This window comes from Psammomys obesus, unplaced genomic scaffold (genome assembly GCF_907164565.1).
Source record: "Psammomys obesus unplaced genomic scaffold, mPsaObe1.curated_primary_1811, whole genome shotgun sequence".
In the NCBI taxonomy this organism is placed as follows: domain Eukaryota; kingdom Metazoa; phylum Chordata; class Mammalia; order Rodentia; family Muridae; genus Psammomys; species Psammomys obesus.
This window is the reverse complement of record NW_026591450.1, coordinates 6,448,421-6,470,252: the sequence shown is the minus strand read 5'-3', so window position 1 is coordinate 6,470,252 and position 21,832 is coordinate 6,448,421. Positions and strand designations below refer to the sequence as shown.

The window sequence follows — 21,832 nt, the reverse complement described above, 5'->3', positions numbered from 1 at the left end:
CCAGGTCCTCTGAAGAGCATTAAGTGCTCTTTATCACCGAGTCCTATCTACAGCCCCACTGAATTTATTTTTATAAATGTGGTAATTTATTTTTATAAATGTGGTAAGATAATATTGGTTGTTTTAAAACAACAATTTCCTCCCCTAGCACTTGAAGACATAATTTGGGCAAACTAGCTTAATGGGTAAACCTATCTTGCTACCAAACCTACTGACTTGAATTGGCGCTCCAGAATCTACATAGCAGAGAGAGCCAACTCCTACAGGTTGTCCTCTGATCTGGAGCATGCCTTTAATCCCAGTACTCAGGACACAGAGGCAGGCAGATCTCTGTGAGTTTGACGCTAGCTTGGTACACAAAGTGTGTCCAGGATAGGCAAGGCTACACAGAGAACTCTATCTTGAAAACAAAAGAAAACATACAAACAAACAAGACAAACCAAAATAAAGTTTTTTCTTAGATGTTACACCATGTGACATGATTCCAAAGATAATTTTAAGTTAGAATATATTAATTTTAGAGACATTCAATTGTTTACAGTGTTAGAACTTGATTATGCTCTATCTTCACTCTCAAAAAGATTAAAAATCACTGCCTTAAAATATGTTTAGCCTTGTTTTTGCTAATGTTATTAATCTATAATACAGCTATAGACTTTATAAACTAAACTGTACAGCAAACTGTTATGCTCTTTAATGGCACATCATAAAAAGGTAAAAAAGTTCCCAGTCTCTTATTGATTATGTTTATGGATTAAAAAGCTTTATTTTGATACTAGAAAAGCTGCAATCTAACCTGAGAAATGTAAATTAATAGTCAGTCACCTTATAAATGATCAAATCTTTTAATGTGCCCAGAAATACATTTGTAGTCATGATAAGAACCAATGTGATTAACTACAAGATTAAGATTTATTTAGCTTCCTGTACATGTTTTCAAAGTTAAATGAGAAAGTAATGAAAACACTATTTGCAGAATATGGCATAATTACAGATCATAACATTCTGTTTTAAGTTTGCAAGGTATAATTTAGAACAGATAAGTAAAATTACAAAGATTGTTTACCTCAAACATGCTGGCCTGCAAGCCTGTCAGAGACCTGCTGAATATGGCATTTAAGATGTTTAAACTTATTATGACAAACAGAGACTCCCAAATCCTAACTGTGTTTCCCCAAGATCTCTAAGAAGATATGGGCACACTGATTAGGACTTCATCTGGACACTGATTAGGACTTCACCATAAGGCATGCTAACCACTGGGCAGACTGCCTCAATGCCTGACCCACTGCTAGGGCTCAGCCTGAACTGTGGACAAACTGGACACCCAGGAAGTTATTGTCTCACATTGCTAAAAAGAAGGTGAGGCCAGTCTCTCCCTTGATCTTCCTCCACAGAAAAATCCTCTCATCTTCTGTGCCTGATGGCCATACTGCCTCTGCCTATGTTGCCATGGAGACCCCAGGAACCTGGGACAACTGTTTAGGTAGGGGACTGTGGACTAGTCTCTGCAACTCTGATTGATAGTAGACCATTTGGGTTACAACTCGTCCTTCTCACAGCTCTGATGGGTTTGAAGATGAGGCTAGTCAAAGATTTATCAGTTTAACTGCAGAAACCAAGGCTTCAGATGTCTTCTCAGTCCTCTTCATGTGTAGAAAACAGGCCTTAAGCCTCACTCTCCTAAAGCTGCTACCGTTAGGTCTAAATAGTCACCAGACTCAGAAAACAGACAATTAGCTCTTACCCCAAGGTAACCCACCTCCATTAGTTAATTCATTAGCTAGTTAAAGTGACTATGTACTAGGTTTCCTGTTAAGAATGGCAAACAGGTTAGCCTTGCTCATAGGCTTCATGATAAGAGATAAACAGGTCTCAGTCGTAACTTCTTAAAGGAATAGTGACTGCTCCCAGCAATCTCACCTGTGTCTCATGGTAAATAACTGGATGGAAAGAAAGGTAAAACTTACGTAAGGCCTCCTTAGGCCTTGCAGAAGATTAAGCTATGAGAACCCAAGAACATATTTTAGGGTCTAAGAAAGTTATTCATAGAAAAAAAAAAGAGAGAAAAATAGTTGAGATTTATTCCTGTTGCTATGCTCCTGTCGTGTTAAGACTGTTCAGAGCTTTGACATCATTAATCAGTGGAGCTCTGATTTTTTAGTCTAACTCTGGTAAAATATCCCACTACACAATCCACTACCATAGTTCCAAGCTCAAGATTTTAAATTTCCTTTGGTTTATCTTTTAAACATAGACTTAAAGTTGCTTCTCACTGTACTAAATTTATATACATCCAGTCTTCTGGTTTGAGGAAAGCAGTTCCTCTTTCATGATGTGTGGTCATACTTAAAATCAAGATCAAGTGTTTTTGCCCTTCTGCTTCATGGGAGGTCCCATGTCCTCCCAGAGCTTGCTTTAGGACACCTGTCAGAAAGATTCTGAGGTTTCTGCCTTCCCTGAGCTCACCTTGAAGAGTGTTCATGCTTTTAACCCAAGATGGTTTCCCAAGCCCTTGCTATGCTACCACACAAAGATGTCTACTGTCTTTCTACAGAGCAGATTTCAGTACAGATCACGCACAATGGTAATGTTAACATGTCTGAGGTTTATCTCCTTTTGTAAACTTAAAAAAATTCTTGTAAGATTGAGGAGACTCAGATCCTCCTCTCATAGGTCAAATGGACTTTAGATAAGTACTATCAATCAACAGCCAAAGTTTCCCCACTATTTTCTATTTCAGAGGGTGGGATTCCTCCCCCCTTCCCTGGTCCTAGGTCTCAAATGTATATTCTACCCCTAACATGTATATATATGTTCCAGCACCCTGCTAAGTTCCGGTGTTTCCTCAAGAGCTGCCTCCAGCACACACTTCCCCAGCTGCAGTCGATCTCACCGATCCTAGACAGCAAGTAGGACAGCCTGGCCTTCCCGACATGACCAATATTCCAACTTTTTGGTTCCCCTCGCCCCCCAATATTGATGACCCAATGTCAGCAGGAAGCAGTCATAGATGAATATGCTGTCCATTATTCATTTATCATCAACAAATGGCTGTCACGTTGTGCTTCAAACCTAGAGACATGCAGCTCCAGGTTCTCTCAAAATCCCTCAGTCCCTACCTACTGCAGGTGTGGCTAGCATCCCGTGCCCTCTACCCTGAACTTTCCAGCCCCATTCGTTTGGTCATCTAGACATTCTGGTGCTCTCCGCTCCCTCTACCCCTCGCCCACATGGCAGCTTCCTGCAAACCTTCATTTATATACTTCGGCTTGTCTTGTATGAGAAGCTCTAAGAGCACAATGTCCTCACTCCTGCCTTACCACCCTCCCTAGTTCCTCAGCTTTTAATTAAATGAGGGGGAGGAATATTAACTCACAGATGACTCTACTAGCCTGCCTGCAGGGTCCTAGCAACACCTTCTTTTTGGTTTTTTTGTTTTTGTTTTTGTTTTGTTTTCTGAGACAAGGCTTCTTTGTATAATAGCCCTGGCTATCCTGGACTCATTTTGTAGAGCAGGCTGACCTTGAACTCACAGACATCTGTCGAGTGCTGGGATTAAAGGCGTGAGCCACCATGCCTGGCACCTAGCGACATCTTATGTCATCATCCCCAGCCACCAGGTATGTGCCAGAAAGAAGCTCTCACCATCTCTCTGTTCTCCTGTCCCTATGCTGTCTCTCTGTCATGAGCATCCTATCTCTCTCCCTCCCTGCCCTGTCTCTGCCCTCACGACCCACTACTCTATCTTTTCTCAGCCCCTACCCCTTTCCCACAATAAATCTTTATACCACATCTGTTGTGTAACATGTAATCCCTCAGGAGGTATACCTTGGCCTGGGTCCACCATGTTGTCCCTGCCACCCCATTATACAATTTACCACTGGGGCAAATTATCTCCTTTGTGCTGAGAACTTGGTCTTGGGGGTCCTGAGCTGATACCATTCCTTACAATGTTGACAGTCTGAATCACACAAGATGGATTATTTCTTTTTCTACAAGACATTAGATTTTATTTTAACAGTAAATTTACTGTAAAATTACCTGGGTCTTAATTTGGCAAGACCTTACTTGAAGTTTTGTTTAATTTTACCTTTTCTACTAGAGCATTGTTGTTGGAGCACAGTCCAGGAATGTGAGGTGAATTCTGAGTGCTTGTGAGAACACTTAAGAAAACAAATCTTGTGACTTCAGTTTCCTGAAAACCGTGAAATTATTCTTGTTATGTGTTTTTGTGTTCCTCCCAGGTGTGGCACGGGACTGACTTTACTTCGGATAACTCATTACTGTTTGCTGTTATTATTCAATTAGATGTTTAAACTATCCTCTTTTTACCTCTATGAAAATTTTATACAGCTTGAACTCATGAGACTTTACTCATGTGACCTTTATTAGCCCTCAGAGTACAAACTGTCTGAGGTGCTGAATAAACTTGGCCATTTAGTGAGACTTTAGTCCACCTCATTTATTGGCTTCATTCTCCCAGGTTCCATCACTAGAGTTGACACATTGCCTTTTAGGGTCTCAACAAAAAGACTAAAATGTTCCCTAACATCTTTTCATTTTGGCTGGGCAGAAAACTCTCTAGCACCCTATACTGTTAGCTTAGCTCAGCTTTTAGACTTCTAGTTTCTGTTTTCTGTTAGGTCTCCCTTTCACAGCCTTTTCTTGTATAGGTAAAGGTTAAGAGGACCTACTGTAATGGGCCTATAGAAATTTTTATGCAGCATTTCTTTTATTGAAGCTCCTGTCTTTCTGGGAGCATTTCCACATTTTTTTCCCTTGTTCATTTACACAAAACCAAAAAATAACAACAACAAAAAGCCCAATGTCTTCATTTGGATTTCAGTATGCACACTTAGAAAATGTTGGGGAGAAACATGCTATAAATATAGGTCTCATTAAAAAAGATTGAAGCCTTCCTTGGTCTTTGTGAAATATGAAAAACAACTGTATTATGTATCTGTCTACTTCTGTAGTTGTTTGTAGCGAGACAGTAGATATTAGATTCTCTATTTCGGCCAAAATGAAAAGTAGACCATGACTAAAACTTCAAAGTAAAAGTATTTAATATAACTCTTTTTTTCACCTCCGCCTATATTTGCTGGTATAGAAAGAGCAGAACTAGGCTTTCTTTATCCAGCCTTATGATTTTTGTTAATTAGTGATAAAGTAAAAGAAAGACAAAAGACAGAATAAACTCAGGGGAGTAATACTGCTGACTCTGCAGTTTAAGGAACAGAGGCGTTTTGTGAGGAAGACAATGGTTTGGCAAAGTCGGCACCAATGCATTAAAGATCTTGGTAGTGTCAAGCTAAAGCTTGGGTATAGAAGGCTGCGAAGTGCAATGCAGGAGTCAGGTAAGGGGTACATGAAACTGTGGTAATGACAGGAATGCAGTTCTAGGTACTGTTAAGTTTGAAGGTATGAAAAACGACAGGAACACATATGGAAAGTGCTCAAGCCATGAGAGATCAGTGTACTAGAAGAACCACTGACATATATATTAAAATGGCTATTGTGTCCTTGTACAGAAGCTTCTCTGAAGATCCATGTATTAACTGTTGTTCTTAGTGCCTACCTGGGCCCTGTTCAGAAAGTCTTTTCCTGTACCATTGAGTTCAAGCCTTTCCCTCACTCTTTATTCTATCAGATTCAGGGACTCTTTTCTTCTGTTGAGGTCCTTGACTCATTTGGAGTTTTGTGCAGGGTGATACTTATGGATCTATTTGGATTCTTTTACATGAAGCCATCCAATGTGACCAGCACCATTTGTTGAAGATGCCGTTTTATTTCTAGTGTGTATTTCTGGCTTCTTTGTCAAAATCAAGTGCCTGTACATGTGGAACTGAGATCTTCATATATGAAAAGAATCCAAATAGTCACCAAATACCAGGGGAGACAATGTCCAAACTAGACATTGAATACCACCAAGTAAAACCACCAGTGCCAAAAATGGGTTACATCTTGTTGATGTTCCCAAAGGGGTCCCATGGAAACCCCACTGCCAAAGCTACTGGTTGTTCTTTACAACCTGATCGTAAGGCCCTATTGCTGAGAGATTTACTTATGACATCTAACACAGGTAAGTTGAGCTGGTGCCTAATCAGAAAGTTTAACCCCAACTCATTAGCATTCATGGTGCACTCACCAGAAGAGAAAGGTAGTCATCATCACCCCCTTCTTGCTGAGTGTACCCCTCATTAAAGCTTATATTGAGACACCCAAAAAGCTAAAGAAACACAAGCTTACCTGGATATGGCACTCTCCCCTTTGTTACCAGCTCTGTCTGTAAAATTCCAAATGACCACACATCTGACTTTATTGTAAATCGACCATATAGTGCAGCCTCAGGAGCTGTCCACTTGATTGGAAATTTTGCACCTAAAAATAATATTGGTAATCTTAAGTGTTTTAGAAGAATATTTGTATAAATTTAAGGTACACTGGTCTAGTCTTCATCAATATCCCTATTCTGTATGCTTAGGTCTTCAAACACAGAAAATGGAAAACTACATTTAACTTAAAATTTACATTAAATCTGTTTTTTCCCCCTCATATTTAGTGATTTAAAATGTTGCTGGTGGGAACAGAACATGATCTAATAAAACAGCAGAAGTTTTAATTGATTATAACATTAAAGATTAAAAGCAATGATTAAAAGCAAGATTATTTTAATATAAAACACCCTTTCATCTATAAATATGACAGTACTAGGAGTTACAAGACAAATGAAAATGAAAAAGACTCAGACAAAATATGATGAAGGCCCAAATGAACAGTCAATAATTGCATCTTTGAGGCACCTGTTTTCACTCTAATTGAACAGCAAAATGCTATGTGATTCCAAAGAATGTCTAAAAGGAATAAAGCAATTTCCATAGAACACGTCTGACTGGAATTATACCTGTTACTACTTAAATGTTCTGTCTGATTAATACAAAAAGCATATTAACATGACGCATTTTACAATATTTATGTGTACAGAAAATATTAGAATGTTATTTTCAAAATAAAAATGTCTTGTTTATACATCTAAAAAAAAAGCAAGATTATAAAATCTGCAACTTTGGGGCACATGGAATTTATATATATATCTTAGGCTGGTCTTAAATTCTCACAATCTTGTTTCAGCCTCCTGAAAACTGGGATTTTAAAAATTCGCTAAGTCAAGCTAAATCTGTTATTGTTTTTCGTTTGTCTACCAGTGTGTTTGTATGCCTGTGTAGTATATGAAAGAACAAAGATTAAACTTCATGCATGAGTCTCTCCCTCTATCTGGCTTTTTGAGAAAAGGTCAGCTGGGTTCTAATACACTATTTCTATGAGAATGACCATCAACTGATTCTTCTGTCTCTTCTACCAAGTGCTAGGTTTAGAGATACAAGACACTTCACCATTGTAAAATCTACAACTTTGGATTCAGTTGACATTCACTGGCTATAGCCAATTATGGCTGAAGGCATATTCTGTTGGGTCTAATTGCTACTGGCTTTTGCTCATTATCTTTCTTGTATTTTGTAGTGTCTTTGCAGAGGTTTATTTTTTTTGTGTGTTTGGGTATGCGCTTATGTGCTTTGAAACTTGATGAAGGTCAGAGGATAATTCTGCAAAGTTGGCTCTACTTTTCTATATTTACATGGGTTCCAAGGATCAAACTTGGGTCACCAGGCTTAAATAGACTTGCCAGCTGAACCATCTCACCAGCCCTTTATTATTTTTAAAACAGTGTTAAACAAATATTTATTATATGATTTTAATGCTTATGCATTATAATAATTATCATGGGAACAAAAACAACATAGCTCTCATAAAATGTGTGTATTTATGCTAGTAATATTATAGGTGATAGACCAGGCATGGTAGTGTGTGCCTTTAATCCCAGCAATCAGGAGGCAGGGCAGGAGGACCTCTGTGAGTCTGAGGCCACCCTCGTCTACAAAGCAAGAACCAGAACAGCCAGAGCTACACAGAGAAACATTGTCTCAAAAAACAAAACAAAACAAAAATTATAGGTGCTGTATGTACTTGAAGAAATTATATATACACATACTATAAATAGTTCAATTTCCACTTTTCACAATAGCAAGAGGTTTCATTAAGAGTTATAGCTAAGTGGGGTGCGGTAGCACACGCCTATAATCTCAGCACTCTGGTAGGCAGAGGCAGTAGGATCCCTGTAAGTTCAAGGCCAGCCTGGTCTATAAACTGTCCAAGACAGCCAGGGCTAACCAGAGAAACCCTGTCTCGAAAAAATAAAAAGAAAAAAGAAAAAAGTGCCAGCTAAATTTAGCCTTAAACTAAGACTAACCTGGTTAGGATTTTCTAAGTAAGTTACAGTAACATATGACTAGTTGGAGGTAAGTATATGTAGGAGTAGAGACAGAAAAGAAGTGGGGAAGATAATGAGATGACTCAGCAATTAAGAGCAATGGATGCTTTTCCGGAGGACCCAGGCTTGATCCCTAGCACCCACCTGGCAGCTAATTTGTCAGTCCAGTTCCAGGGGATCTGACACCCGATTCTGGCCTCCACAGGTACCACATGCATGTGGTACACAGACACAATATGCAAGCAAAAATACCCACACAATAAAATAAAAATAAATCCTTTTTAAAAAGTGGACCTAAGCGGGTGGTAGTGGTTCGTGCTTTTAATCCCAGCGCCCAAGGCAGTCAAGTATCTGAGTTCAAGGCCAGCCTGGTCTACAGAGTAAGTTCCAGGATGGCCAGAGCTATAGAGAAAAGCCCTGTCTCAAAAGCCAAACCAAACCAAACCAAAACCAAAAATCATTGTTTTTCTACATTGGCAATGACTATTCTAGATATAGTAATTATTTTCTGTGTTTGATTATTAGCCTTTAGGTTATAGCACGTTTAACAGTGTATTTGTCCTCTATCTACCAGATACTGACAGTAGTCCCTAAATTAGAACAATCAAAAATGCTTCTAGAGACTACTGATGTCTCCTTGGAGTAGGAAGAAATAATGCCTGATTGGGAACCACCTCCAATCCAAGACAAAAGCTTAAATAATAACTCAACAAGTTTGTTTTAAAAGAATAAGGAAACACTTGTCTGGGACAGGGGCAATAATAACTCTGGTCAAGTGCTTGTTGACCCTGAGGATTTGAGTTTAGATTCCCAGAACACAGGTAAAGCTGTAACTTGTGTTTGAAACCCGGTTCTTTCACAGTGAGATAGGACGTGGAAACTAGAAGTCAAGTTTGCAGACAGCTAAGCCTGGCCCTGCTATTGGGAAACAAGAAATCTAATTTCAAACAAGATGAGAGAGTAATGCCCAAGGTTGTCTGCTGACCTTTGTGTGCTTTCTGTGTGTGTGTACTCATACACATGCACGCACAAAGAATAAATAAAATGTACTGCTGCCACCCTAAAGAAAATAACCAGGCTTTTAAATTTTTATTTTGTTTTAATCGTAAAAAAAAATTGTGTGCACACATGGTGTGTTTGAGTGTAGGCCACCTATTATACCCTTGCCAGAGAATGGGTATAGAAGACAGGACAATTTTAGGGAGTTGGTTCTTTCTTCTACCTTGTCCAGACAGGGTCTCTCCTTTCTGCTGCTATATTATCTACTCCAGGTTAACTGGCCTGCCAGCCTCTGAGCGAGTCTCCTGCCTTCACTTTCCATGGTCCCCTACAGTAATGTTGGCATTACAGATACATACCATAGAAAATTTTCACAAGGGTTCTAGGGGTCCAAAATAGGGCATCAGGCTTTGTAACTTAAGTGGTTTTTTTTTTTTTTACACCCAATAAGCTATCACCCTGGCCACTTCCCCCCAAAACCCTATTGACTTCCAACAGAGCTCATAAATGGAGCTTTGCTACATAGAAACTGCCCACCGAGAGGCACTTGACCTACAGATGGTTTTGTGCCAGGTCCACATGAACATGCACGTTACATGCTGGGCAAAAAGGCAGCCTCACAATAAAGGACTTTTGTATCCACACCCTACTCTGGTAACTATGTGTGTACTGACAGCCCATTGGGAGGGGCAGGCAGGGACCTGGCTACCTACTAGAACTATTTGTATTCTATAAAGCCTGGCATATTCAAAACAGTGTTAACTAAGACAAGCATAGGGCATTAGATTATATGCACCTACGTATGTTAATTTACCTTGTCTTGCTGTGTATTCATTGTCTTCAATTAATCTTGCTAAGCCAAAATCTGCTATTTTGCATACAAGATTTTCTCCTACAAGAATATTAGCAGCTCGGAGATCTCGATGAATATAGTTCATTCTTTCAATATATGCCATACCATCAGCAATCTTAACAGAAGAAACAAAACAAGAGGTAAAATATATGATACAAAGGGAAGAAGACATTTCTGGTTAAATTAAAGGAGCTGTTGAAAAATTGGGTATCTCAAAAAAAAAATGACAGTAACAAATACAGTCTAGAAGACATCAGCGAAACAGCAATTAAAAAAAAAAAAAGCTAAATTTTTATATCCCTAACACTGCAAGGAAAAAAAATCAACATATATTTTGAAGATCAATATTTCATAGCCAAATTATAACCAGTCACCGTGACCAGCACAATGTCCTATTTTCTTGTTGTCAATTGTTAGAAGAAGTATATCACAAGACAATGGAGTCTCTAGACAAAAATCCACACAGGTCATATCAGACATAATGTAAGGAACAGAAGTACCAATAAATTATAGCTTGTTGGTCAGACATGGCCACACCCTGTTTTCATTTGCCTTTAGAAGTTAAACAAAAAACCTTTTGCTATTTTTTTAAAAGGGCTATGAAAACTAATGAGATGCAACAGAGTTTATATGTGGCTCACAAAGCCAGCCATTTACCTAAGCTTTAAAAAAAAAAAAAAAGAAATGAGAAAAAAAAAAAAAAAGTCTGCCGTTTTTCCAAAAGAAAGTGCCAAGAGCCTTGAACACAGGGTCTAGTGTACGCCTGTATCTTCTAAAGTTTGTCTACATTATCAGATGCTGTGGACATGTGGATTCTTACTGATAGGTAACAAGGCAGATGCAAGCTCATCAAATGAAGCCAATAAATGGTGACTTGCCCTCTTCTTTTTTTTTTTCTTCCCCATTTTGTTGTATTGTTTTAGAGACAGGATTTCTCTGTGTAGTCTTGGCTGTCCTGGACTCGCTTTGTAGACCAGGCTAGCCTCGAACTCACAGAGATTCACCTGCCTCTGCCTCCCAGAGTGCTGGGATTAAAGTCCTGGGCCACCACATCCGGTTTTGCCCTCTATCTTAACAGAAACTTTGCAGCCAAAATTCAGAAGTGCAAAACAACCTAATTTTTTTTTAAAAAAATACTTTGTTTATTTGTTTATTTTATGTATTTGAATGCTTTATCTGCATGTACACCTATATGGCAGAAGAGGGCATCAGATCCCGGTATAGATGGTTGTGAGCCACAATGTTATTTGGGACTTGAACTCAGGACCTCTGGAAGAGCAGACGGTGCTCTTAACCACTGAGCTATCTCTCCAGCCCACAAAAGACTAATTTTTACCTGTTTGTTATCTGAATTCTTGTTTTAGATTATAATAAAAATATTTCAGCACACACTTTCACATTTTAATATATGGAGGAATTCTGGCTTTGTTACTAAGGAGCTCACACTGAACTATCTTCCAGTATTTCATTACATCAATTTTAATATTATGCTAAGATTATCTTACATTCTAAACATATGCTTTCAATTCAAATTGATACATATATACATGCAACAACCTGAGCAGCCATATCGACCAACTGTGGAAGCTTCAAATATTTTCCATCTCCTTCTTTAAGGAAATCTAACAAGCTCCCTGTAAGAGAAAGAAAGATATTCAAATATTACATTAAAATGGAAGTAAATACTCTTCAATATTAAACCACCAATGACAAAAGAAAACTTTTTAACTTTTTTAAAAAATTTATTTTTTTGGTCACTATTGAAACTTTCAAAGATTCCAGAGGACTCTCAAATTGAAAATTTTAAACTTCTCTTCATAATGGGTTTTAAAAGAAAAAAAAAAATGTACCATTTCCCTTCCCTGAGAGAAAACATCACCAGATTAGCTATCTCCCTCCCCCGACTTTGATCAAGAATCTGTGATGAAAAACAGTGTTAGAACTATTAGAACTATGTATTTTAAAGTTGGTTTGAATCTAGTGTTCAGTCAACTGGGACTATTCTGGACAATTCCATACAGGCAGCTCATGCTGGCCTGATAGACAGCACTTGGTGTCAGGAGATGGCACAATGGAAAACCACAGTATGACGACTCAGCAAAGGTCTGGCTGTTTTCTCTCTACTGTGAGTCAAAAGCATAGAACATCGTATGAACCCAAATCAAGACAGATTTTTATAAAAACAAAACAATAGAAACACTCATTTTCATAAGAAAGGCTGAAAGTTTCTGATTAAAAGACTCAAAAGAGAGATGACAATTGAATATTGGGCTTGACCATGGATTCCACCCTGGATTAAAGAAGTATATAATTGGTAGAACTGGTCAAGATAGGGAAAGACGTTCCGACGGACAAGAATAACATGAACCGAGCTCATGGGCAGGGCTGGGCTACCATGGCTCAGCGGCAGCCTGTGTTCTTAGTGCATACAAGACCCTGGGGTGACTGTCAGCACAACAGCAGGGAAAATACAACACAGAAATTAGGAGCAACAAGAAAGTGTGCCTACAACGATGGGTTTATGATAAAGCACACAAGGTAATACGCTTTAATGGATTATGAGTCTCCTGCTAAGCAACTGAATATTAAAATGAAGAATTACAGCATTTTAAAACCAGAAAATGCTTTTGTTGTCTTATATTCTAAATCTCTAACCTGAAATAATTAGCTAAATTATGTAACAATAAAGAATTTTAGCATTTTCTACCAATTTTTAAAAAATCAATACATCAAGCTATATGGATGGTACATTAGCCTTACCTCCATTTGCTTTCTTATACTACTACTATTTTGATTCAAATTTCTTTCTTGTCCTTTTCTCCCTTCCTCTTCTATTTTACTTACTGCACTCATTCAAATACCAAGGGTGGCAGTTGTCTGCAGCCCAAACACCTTCCGAAGAAGACATATACTTTGGAACTTTAGGTATATTTTGGCTATCAATTAATAGGCTATTGTTTTTAGTCCTTTTAGAGGATTTTTTTTCCTGAAGCAAATTTGTAGTGTGTAGATGCCCCTATCACCACTAGAGGGAACAACATCATCAGTAAGGTGGATGACTAGAGAAGTTGACTTAACAGTAACTTAACTAGTCTCATTTCAAAAAAGCAAAAAAAGAGCCAATTCAAACTGGATAGATTCAGTCTAATCAACATCATTTCATCACTTACTGGCTCCTAAAGCTGCTAAAGCATCGATGGTCTAGAAATAGTATCAACCTTGCCTGGCTTTGCCCCTGGCTCTAACTAGCTGTTATATAAGAGCCCACCTGTGCCTGGGTTGGCGAGGAGAAGAAATTTCAAATGACAGCAGGGGAACAGTTTCTGAGGTTCTTTGTATAAGAATTGTGTTTATATAAAATAAGGTAAAAATAATTCCCTTTAATGTCTTTGCCTCAGTGCTACAAATACAGGCCTACCACTTTAATTCAATTTGTCTACTTTTCTACTGTCCTAGCAATACATTTCCTTTAGACAAATCTACTTTGAAAAGACTCAGTCGGCCTAATTTTCCTTCACGATCCTGTGGGACGACTGAGAATAACCACTAGTCCATAAAAATACCACACTTCCTCTTTCAAAAGTCTACAGCAAAATCTTGTTAGAAAGTACTATGCAATAAAAAAATCTGTATGTATAAAAATAGAGGCAGGAGAGCTCAGGGAGTAAAGATGCCTGCTACCCAGACTGGTGACCTGAGTTTAAATCCCCAAACCCAAATGGGAGAAGAAGAAAATGGACTCCTCCAAACTGCCCTTTCATCGCCACACGTGTCATAGCGTGCGTGCACCCATACACACACGTAAAATATAGAAATAAATGTAATTTTAAATGAAAAAAGTGATTATCAAGCTCAGTGAGCTATGACTCTTGTAAGCTACACTAGTAATCCGCCTGCCAGGTACACCTACTGGTGCAATCAGGGCCTGCCTGTGACGGGAGTAACCAACCACCCCTGGCTGGACTTAGGAGGACCACATCACAAGATGGAACCCATATCTGAAACTGTTAAGGAGGCCAAGAACCTCTGAAAGGTAGATCATGGGCCCTGGGGAAAATCTACAATTATTCTGTTAATGGATAATAAAAGGAGTCCTAACAACACACCGTGACACCCATAGAGAAGTGCATCACTGAGCCCTCATCACAAAGACTACTTGCAGGAGATGGTAATTAACATAGAGAATCACAATTGGACAACACTAAGAGTTAAATTTTTGGAACACTGAGCTCTAAGTGGGATTACGACCTAAACACATCACACCCCTTTGCTCATGGCTCAGGGATCCATGCAAGAGCCAGAGGTGGTGGATGACTCTATGAGAACAGCATTTTCCAGACACAGCAGGTCTGATACACATATGAACTCACAAAGATTGTGATAGCATGCACAATACTTGCACAGTTCACACCAAACAAAACCCTGGCATAGAGAAGGGGAAGCGCATGTCCAACTCCTAACCAAGAACCTATTTGCAACTGACAGATGCTGGAAAAAGAAAAAAAAATTTTTTCCCCAATGGAGAGACACTGAGTATTATCAAACACACCCCAGAAAAGGCTGAATACTCATGAATAGCTATACAACACAAAATAAACTCCATGTTTTTGTTTTTAATTGTTTTTTTCACACTGTTTCTCTCCACTTTTAAAAAGAAAGAATATAGAGCTTGTTGTGTGGTAGGTGGGTATAGTAAGGACCTGAGAAAGAATGACATAACCAAAATATATTGTATGATATTAAATCTAAGAAAGAACAGACCATGAAGTTTCATTGTAACACAACCTTGTAAGACAATTCATATGCACATACCTTTTGACATAAACTCAGTGACAATATAAATTGGCTCTTCAGAAACAACCGCATATAGTGGAACAAGTTTATCGTGTCTTAATTTTTTCATTATCTGAGCTTCTTGAAGGAATGCTTCCGGCATCATTGTACCTGGCTTTAGTGTTTTGATCGCTACTTTTGTGGTTCCATTCCATGTTCCTAAGAAAACAATTTATTTTACTCTTTCAATCTGTATTTCAAGGAAACTTAGATCAAAATTCAATCAACAATAAAAGTTATCCTACATAATAAAATATATATTATACCCATTTTATCATTTTTTTGCTATGTTAATTTATGGTTCCACAGTAACAAAATGAAGTAATAACAATGCTAGGCTTCTTACCCATCCACACTTCGCCAAAGCATCCTTGACCTAGTTTAACCTCTAGTCGTAAAGATTCTCGAGGGATTTCCCAAGCATCTTTTGCTAGACCTTGAGTCTGCGGTTTCACAGTTGGACACACAGTTGTTAACTTGTGGCATAAACCATCAGCATGCTCTAGATAAACGAAGAGGGTACACTATAAATTAATTACTTTCAAAGTTAAGACAAACAGAATGCTAGTGTATGTAATCATGATTATTTATTTGGTTTTTGAGACCAGATCTCACTATGTAGCCTTGGCTGGCCTGGAACTCACTATGTATACCAAGTTGGCTTTGAACTCAAGAGATTCACCACTTCTAGGATTAAAGGTATATGCTTCACACCTGCCCTGTTATTTGTTTTTGTTTTCTTTTTAAGCTGAAGTCATTAAATTAGAATCACAATCTATCAGTTTTACTCTAAACACACATAGAAAATAGGAAGCTTTTTATAAGATGAAGTCTATACAAATGAAATATTTTAGAAATACATTTTGTTAATATTTATTGAATATGTATTGCTTATGTTATTGTATCAATTAGCACTATATTAACTCTTTCATATAAATTGAGCTTGGAAAACCTAGGAAATTTCCCTAAGGCCCCAGCTAGTAAATGAGAGGATTCAAACACAGATTTTTTTGTGTCCAAAATTCCACTCTGCTTTTGGGTATCTGAGAGCTGAATTCAGAGTCTTCCTGCCCTAGCCTTCTAAGTACTGGAATTATAGGCCTGCACCCCAACTTAAAGCTCAGTTTTTACCACCAGGATTCACGCATTCCCCCAGAGGTATACATCATTAGTTGTTATTTCCAACAACCACTAATTTGTAAAACTCTGAGAATCAAGGTAGAAGTTGATGTAAGGGATTGAATTTTAAATAAAGGAGACCTAAAGCAGCCAGTCCAGATTGAGAAAGGCTTAGTTTGTGTATCCTGCTTATATAAAACCTCACTGTAAATGAGACACATTTCCTCCCATTCTCATGTAACCACTTAAATTCACATTCTAACAAGGGCAATTACAAATAACACCAGCTTAATAACATGTTCAATCAATGTCAAACTTGCTGATTGACTTGATAGTTTCAGTTTGCTGCTAGTTGTCACAGTAGAATTGTCATGGAAACCTCCCCTCTTGTAGTACCAATTATTTAAAGACTTTCAGATGCATATACATATCCAATTGGCAATGAAACATTTTAAGACACAAGACTCTAAAATAGAATACTTTTCAAAGGTCCTTGAAAGACAAGAATGTCTACAGTTGCTACAGGTTCATTTTCTTGGGTAAGAAATAGCATCTTCAAATTGGATCTTATAGGGTATATATTTTAGAAAGTTTTAAAAGATTCAGCTTCTACAAAAGGCAATCAAAGAAGACATCTGAAAGCTTTTGACTCTATTTTTTAACTTTTCTTTTTTGCAGTGCTTGGGAGGGAAACTTGGCACATATAATTAAGTACTTTACCACTAAGCTACTACAATCCCAAGTCTGAGACAGCTTTTTTTATTTTACAAGTTTAATTTTAGCTACTTGGTGTTCATAAATAAAGTATTTGCTGTCACTTTTAAAATTTAGTTTAGTTATTGTTACAATCTACTTTGTATTTATAAATTATGATCTGGAACTCCAATGTAAACACTATGCCAGTTAAAGCATAATGAGTCCAATGATAGTCTGATTTGGGTATGCTATCCAATACTGTTTATTTTTTTGAGTCAGGGTCCTACTCTGTTACCTCGGCCACATGTCACTCTTGTTCCTCATTTTGAAACTAAAGCACAGCACCAGCAAGATGGCTCAGGTGGTACTTTGGCCAACTTAAGTTTCATTCCCAGATCCCACACAGAATGAGAGAATCGATTCCCTAAGTTGTCCCCTGACCTTCACACAGGCGTTTGTACACACACTAAATAATTAAAAAAAAAAAAAAAAAAAAACCAAAACAAAAACCCAGAACACCAACACCTATCGGGCACTTACTGTGTGTAAATAGAAACGAGCAGGTTAAAGCTTGAGAGATAAAGCCCTGTCCTCACAGAATAAAATGTAAGAAGTCAATTCTTCCCCTGCAGTCCTCACCTACCTGTGTAGTGCTTCACCAGTTTCTGCAGAGTATCAAATTGAGCTCTGGTCGTGATGTAATAGCCACCATTGTCAAGTTTTCTGATTTTGTAATGTTTCACATTGTCACCCCTTATCTCATCCCAATCACGAATTGAGAGGGAATAAGCACCTGCGGGTTGGGGAACAAACACTGTCACTGTATTTCCCTCGAACTATGCTTAAGGCATTCAATGCTCATATTAATGTTGTATTCATACCTTTAGTAGTTTCACTTTCTCTTACTAAGAATATACCTCGCTGATTCCCAGGATTCAGAAGTAATCTTTCTGCATCTTTTCTCCCCATTTTGCCAAAATACCATCTGAAAAAGAAATTAATGATATTTTGAGTTGGAAAGGTATGAAGATCAAAAAAAATTACATACATGTACCAATAAGAATGGAGTAAGATAGCCAGGCAGTGTTGGCGCACACCTTTAGTTCTAGCACTTAGGAGGCAGAGGGAGGCAGATATCTGCGTCTGAGGACAGCCTGGTCTACAAGCAGAGTTCCAGGACAGCCAGGACTACACAGAAAAACCTGTGTTGAAAAACCTAAAAGAAAGAAAAAAAAAAAAATGAAGTGTGACAGACAGGAGAGATAACAAAGAATGGCTATAAAACACAACTTAAGACATACTATAACTATTTGTATGTATTAAACATGAGAATTAAACATTAATATTAGATCAAGTATAAAAATATTAACTGTGGAAACATGCTTTGATAGCTTTTCCATGTACTATTTACGTCCCTCTTACCAGCCAGAAAACCATTAAATAGAGAGGAAAAGACAAAAAGTACAGGTAGAAATCCCTCTGTGACAGAAAAATAATTCTTTGGAAACAATGTGATCACCTGTATTCAGTAAGATGTCAGTAGATGATAACAAAATTATAAAGGACTCCAAATTTGTATGGGTTTGATTTTAAAAAGTTTAGTGACAAAAAATGACAGTCAGTGTGGGTGGAAAGTTCACAGACTACTGAAGAAGACAAAGAACCAAAAAAAAAAAAAGTAACAAAAATAATAGAAAAGAACATGGTTGTAACATTTCTATCAGTAAAAACAAAAACAAGCATCGCCACTGTGTATCTGTGCAAGGAGCTGAAGAGACAGTCTGTGGAGTACAAGAAATGAGTTTTTAAAATGAGCAAATAAATAAATAACGGAAAGAGACAAAATGCAATGTAGAATGATTAATGCAGATTTGCTTACTGTGTCAAGCAGACACAATATTAATTATTAATTCTCAAAAAGCATTTATTAATATGATACATTAGATGCATTAAGAGTGGTGTACAACTGCATGTAAAGTTGTGGTTATGCAGAATGTGCATTAAAACATTTTAACAGTCAAAATCATTAATAAGATATGAAGTAGAACCATACTCTTCTGCCTGAATGGAATCTGCAGGTGCTACATAATTGCTAGGAATATAGCCATTCTTTCCAGTAGCAATTGATCTTGCTTCCCACCAGTCTCCTTCCCTGCAAGACAGAAAAGAAAAAAAAAAAAATCACCATAATGTAGACTCTTAACCCAAGGTGTATGTAATTTCTTATCTCAAGCAAAGAACAAAAACCACTTCCACTTTTATATAGATTTTTTTATGTATTATTTATAGATTAATCAGACCAAGAATTGAATTCAAATGAACAAGATTTTAAAAAGCTGGTTACATAAATTAAGGGGATTAAGGTGACACAAAAGCACAATTGCACCTATCCATTCTAAACCAACAGTAATAACAAAACCTCTAAATACTGAATCTTTAATTCTACTTATCTTTTTATGTTAAATATTTCAACTCAAGCTAATAAACCATGCCGAATACAGAAATTTACTAAATTTTAAGTAAAATTTTAGCAGTCTGAGATTTTATTTGTATATCATATATAACCCCCCCCCTTAAAGCATAACATTTAAGAGTTTTACTATATTCAGAATTGTACAGTCAACAAAATAATACATTTTAGAACATTTCACCACCTGGGCTGGCAAGATAGCTCAGTAGGTGAAGGCACTTGTCACCCAAGACAATGACCCAAGCTTAATAATCCCCAGAGACAATATACAGGAGGAAGGTGAGAACCAACTACATCAAGTTGTCCTCTGGGCTCCACATATGTCCCAAACACACATCATATATATATATATACTAATAGATAAATTAAGTTAGACTAGAGAGAGGATGGAAGGAAGAAGGAGGGAGAGAGGTAGAGAGGGAGGGAAGGAAGCAGCAAGCAAGCAAACGAACAAACAAACAAGGGCTCAGGTATAGCTTAGTGACAGAGCACTGACCTTGCAAGCTTTAGGCTCTGGATTCTTTCCCATCTTAAACAACCCCCTCCCCCTACTCCCCACCCCTAAGAAAGACATGCCATAAAAAGAAATAGTATGAGAAGGCATAATAAGGTTAAAAAATACTGTACTCAAAATACTCCAAGTACATCATTATGGCTGGGTGGCAGAACAAGAAAGGACAAATTCTAGATGATTGTTATTGTTGTTGCCTTTTTTTTTTTTTTTAAATCTTCATGGACATTATTAGCTACTGAAGGCTCTTAAGGCAAAGAGACACATCATCATTTATGTTCTGGAACAGTAAGTGGTAACATGATAAAACAAGGATGGATGGAAACATGACTAGAAGCAAAGAGACTGTAAGTATGTGTTTTGAGAAGTTACAAAGTGGTTCTTATGTTTGCTAAAGAAATTACAAACATATGATGCTGCACAACACGCACCAAAGTTTCTATGGCAGACCACCAAACGACAAAGTCTAAGAGTAACGTAAGAAAAGTACAATTTGGTAAGTTTCCGAGTACAAAGTTTCCATATCCAGGCCTACCACCACACACACAAATAAGGTTTTTAAGTCATCTGATATTTCTATTTTACATACTTTTCTTCCTTAAGACCTTTTAGTAAGAGGCATCATTTTGGAGACAGAAACTTGGTATGTATGTAGCCCATGAGGACCTGGAACTCACCATGCAACCTAAGTTAGCCTCAAACTCAAGATCTTGTTGTCTGAGCCTCTCCAGTGCTAGGATGATGGGTATGTGCCACCACATCCAGAACTCTTTGTCCTAAAAACTCTATTGTTTACAGACTAACTCCAGGAGCACAAAAAAGGCAAATGCATCACCAACCCAGGGACAAAGACCCACCCCACCACTCTCATTTCCCTATCATCAGCTCCATCAATTGTCCAATTAGAAAACAGGTTTGTTTCTTACAAAATATACACAAAACTTACGTATTGTTAATTATCTGAAATCTTTCACCCTTCTTAAATGAAAGGTCTTCTGTAGTTCTAGCTTCATAATCATATAAGGCCACAAATATAGTGACACCACCTGGTATAGGAAAAAAAGAGCAAGGTAAATGATATACCTTAATTAATAAAAGAAATAATGACTATTGTCAGTAAAAGCTTAAGCTCAGTTTCCTCCTTGTTCTAGTATTTAGTTTTAGAAGTTGGGTTTTGAGTAAGATGTTCTCCTAAGACTTCCAGGGAAATCAATGTATTGCATAAATTCTAAAATGCTGTAAACTCTGAAATAAATATAATTTCATTTCTGAAGCAACATTTTCTGGCTTGAAAAGGCAGCTACACTGCAAATCAATTCTTTGGGAGGAAAAGCACACAGACTACTGTCTTCAATTCCTTATTCACAGCAGGAAGACATTTCTGTCTATAACCATTAACAATAATCATTAAGGTTATCTTATTAAGGTTCACTTTATACTTAAAGATGAAAATGGCTTATTTGTCTTAAAAGTTAAAGAGTATGGCTAGTATGAATTACACAGTATAAACTCAGAAATAGTTGCCAGATCTAGCAATGTATGCGTATCATTAAAAGAAGAACATATCTAACATCTAATCTATTACATGCAATTAAAATAACAGAGCAGGTATATACACTAAGAATGACACTCCTGTGCTTAAAATATTTCAAAGCAGGTATTCTAGTTTTAAAAACCCATTATATCACTTTTAAAAGATGTATATATTTATCAAATATAATAAAATATTTTGAAACGTATAAATTATGGAATGGTTAAACCAAGTTACATCACAGTATTCATCTTTTCTTGGAAAGAAACTAAAAATCGACTTTTACCAACTTCCAGTAGAACCTGTTATTACTGAGCAGAGTCACGAAGTTGTAAAAAAAAAAAATTCTTGAACTTATTTCTGAAAGTTTATATTTTTACCACCTTTTTTTCTGAGACATGAGAGAGGATCAAATTCTTAGCCTCCCATACGCAAGGTCAATCTTCCCCTGAGCTACACTTCTAGACCTGAGAATTGATACATATTCT

The 21,832-nt window shown here is 37.4% G+C and overlaps 1 protein-coding gene across 2 annotated transcripts in view; it reads right to left on the bottom strand.

The window, feature by feature from the left end:
* The window catches only part of Yes1 (YES proto-oncogene 1, Src family tyrosine kinase), a 74,137-nt gene that overhangs the window by 6,470 nt on the left and 45,835 nt on the right, over window positions 1–21,832 (bottom strand). For both annotated transcript variants that reach the window (XM_055610120.1, XM_055610119.1), the window contains exons 3-11: window positions 20,760–20,859; window positions 18,886–18,984; window positions 17,714–17,817; window positions 17,476–17,625; window positions 15,364–15,519; window positions 14,997–15,176; window positions 11,742–11,818; window positions 10,146–10,299; window positions 6,253–6,384 (exon numbers count right to left, since the gene is read on the bottom strand). In XM_055610120.1, coding sequence (XP_055466095.1) covers window positions 6,253–6,384; window positions 10,146–10,299; window positions 11,742–11,818; window positions 14,997–15,176; window positions 15,364–15,519; window positions 17,476–17,625; window positions 17,714–17,817; window positions 18,886–18,984; window positions 20,760–20,859 — 1,152 coding nt within the window. The remainder of the gene's footprint in view (window positions 1–6,252; window positions 6,385–10,145; window positions 10,300–11,741; window positions 11,819–14,996; window positions 15,177–15,363; window positions 15,520–17,475; window positions 17,626–17,713; window positions 17,818–18,885; window positions 18,985–20,759; window positions 20,860–21,832) is intronic.